This window comes from Myotis lucifugus, unplaced genomic scaffold (assembly GCF_000147115.1).
Source record: "Myotis lucifugus unplaced genomic scaffold, Myoluc2.0 scaffold_246, whole genome shotgun sequence".
In the NCBI taxonomy this organism is placed as follows: Eukaryota; Metazoa; Chordata; class Mammalia; order Chiroptera; family Vespertilionidae; genus Myotis; species Myotis lucifugus.
The window spans coordinates 417161-418772 of NW_005871294.1; the positions used below are offsets into that span (position 1 = coordinate 417161).

The 1612-nt window shown below is 55.2% G+C and overlaps 1 protein-coding gene across 1 annotated transcript; it reads left to right on the plus strand.

Annotated features, from left to right (window-relative positions):
* The first annotated feature begins 516 nt into the window (after positions 1-516).
* Positions 517-1378, plus strand: LOC102421604 (C-C motif chemokine 21-like). Its single transcript, XM_023762471.1, has 4 exons — positions 517-583; positions 667-802; positions 890-1060; positions 1141-1378. Exons 1-4 carry the CDS (start codon positions 517-519, stop codon positions 1172-1174), a joined length of 408 nt encoding a protein of 135 aa, XP_023618239.1. The 3' UTR covers positions 1175-1378.
* Positions 1379-1612: the final 234 nt, after the last annotated feature.

The following is a 1612-nucleotide window of genomic DNA, read 5'->3' on the forward strand; positions in this document are numbered from 1 at the left end:
TTCTCTTTATTCTCAAAAGGATAATAATCAGACACTCCCCCCCCGAAATCATAAGTGTTGCTTGCCAAAAACTAAAAGGCAAAATCTTTCCTTCCTCACTGGCAGCCCCACCAGGCCCCTCACACTCACGCGGAGGGGGGGGGGGTTTAAGCCGGCCACCCAGGGCCTTGAATGCATGGGTATTAGCATAACCAAAGGACACAATGTAACCAGGGAGGCGGTGGGGGCTTGCCCTAGGCGGGTAAAAGTGGGGGGGGGTGGTGTAGGGGGGGGTGTAGGGGTGAGAAGAGACATATGTAATACTTTGAACAATAAAAATAAATAAATAAATAATTTATGAGCCAGTCTCTGCCAAGGAACTTTTGCCAGAAAGGGTGAGGAAGTCAGAATGCCTCAGGATAAGTGAGAAAATAAACAAGGAAGGGAAGTACGGCATCTTAATAAAAGGCCCACCCACTCCAGGACTCCAAATTGCAGTTTACACCTCGCCCACAGCTGTGGCCTCATACCACAGCCATGGCTCAGTCACTGGCTCTGAGCCTCCTTTTCCTGGTCCTGGCCTTCGGCATCCCCTGGACCCAAGGTACAAGGAGGGAGCAGCCTAGGATGGGGAAAGGGGCTGGAGAGGCCTGGTTGGGAGCCTATACATAGTCCCTGGCTCCCTGTGAACACCCTCTGCAGACAGTGATGGAGGGGCACAGGACTGTTGCCTCAAGTACAGTGTAAGGAAGATTCTTGACAGGCTTGTCCGCAGCTACCAGAAGCAGGAGCCAAGCTTGGGCTGCCCCATCCCGGCTATCCTGTGAGTGGGTGCGAGGGTGTGGGTGAAGCTGAGTGGGCTGGGCAAGGTGGGCAAGACTAGGACAGGCTTGCTAATGCCCGACTCCAGGTTCTCACCTCGGAAGCGCTCTCAGGCAGAGCTGTGCGCAGACCCTAAGGAGGCCTGGGTGCAGAGGTTGATGCAGCGTCTGGACACATCACCAGCCCCACGGAAACCAGCCCAACGCTGTAAGAAGGACAAGCCTGGCAAGAAGAGAAAGGGCTGCAAAGGCTGTAAGAGGTAAGGAAGCTGAAGGGACTGGGGAGGGAAGTGAAGAAGAGCCTCTGTCAATCCTTCAAGCCCCTCTTCTCCCTTTCCAGGACTGAAGAGTCTCAGACCACCCAAAAGCCATAGCCCAGTGACCAGCCTGGAGCCCAGGGGATCCCCATCAGCCACACCAGGGTTTGGAGCCCCTATTCCAGGGGCAAGAAGCTGGCTAAAAGACAGGGAGGACTCAGGGGCCCCAGAGCAGTCCTTCTACCCCCATGCTGGCCTTGCCTCATCCTTTCTCCTGCTGCAACTATCCCTTCCGTATTTCTAGCCCCGCTGCATGGCTGAGCTGCCCACACCAGGCCAGGCCCAGAGAGGCAGAGGAGGGAGTGTGAGAGGAGGCAGCAGGACTGTCCCCTCTGAGGAAAGGTCACCCAGGACCCTTGACCTGAACCTCTGCTCCCCACTGCACCCCACCTCTTCCTTGTAAATATCATTTATATGTAACTGAATAAACAGCTGTTCTGGCTTCCCACCACGTATCTGTTCCTGCACCTTTGTGTCCCTGGGGAAGCCATGGTC

Coding starts and splice junctions, on each gene's coding strand:
- LOC102421604 (XM_023762471.1), top strand. CDS start 517: ATGGCTCAGTCACTGGCTCTGAGCCTCCTTTTCCTGGTCCTGGCCTTC. Junction 584..666: donor CGGCATCCCCTGGACCCAAG/GTACAAGGAGGG, acceptor CTGGCTCCCTGT/GAACACCCTCTGCAGACAGT. Junction 1,061..1,140: donor GGCTGCAAAGGCTGTAAGAG/GTAAGGAAGCTG, acceptor CTCCCTTTCCAG/GACTGAAGAGTCTCAGACCA.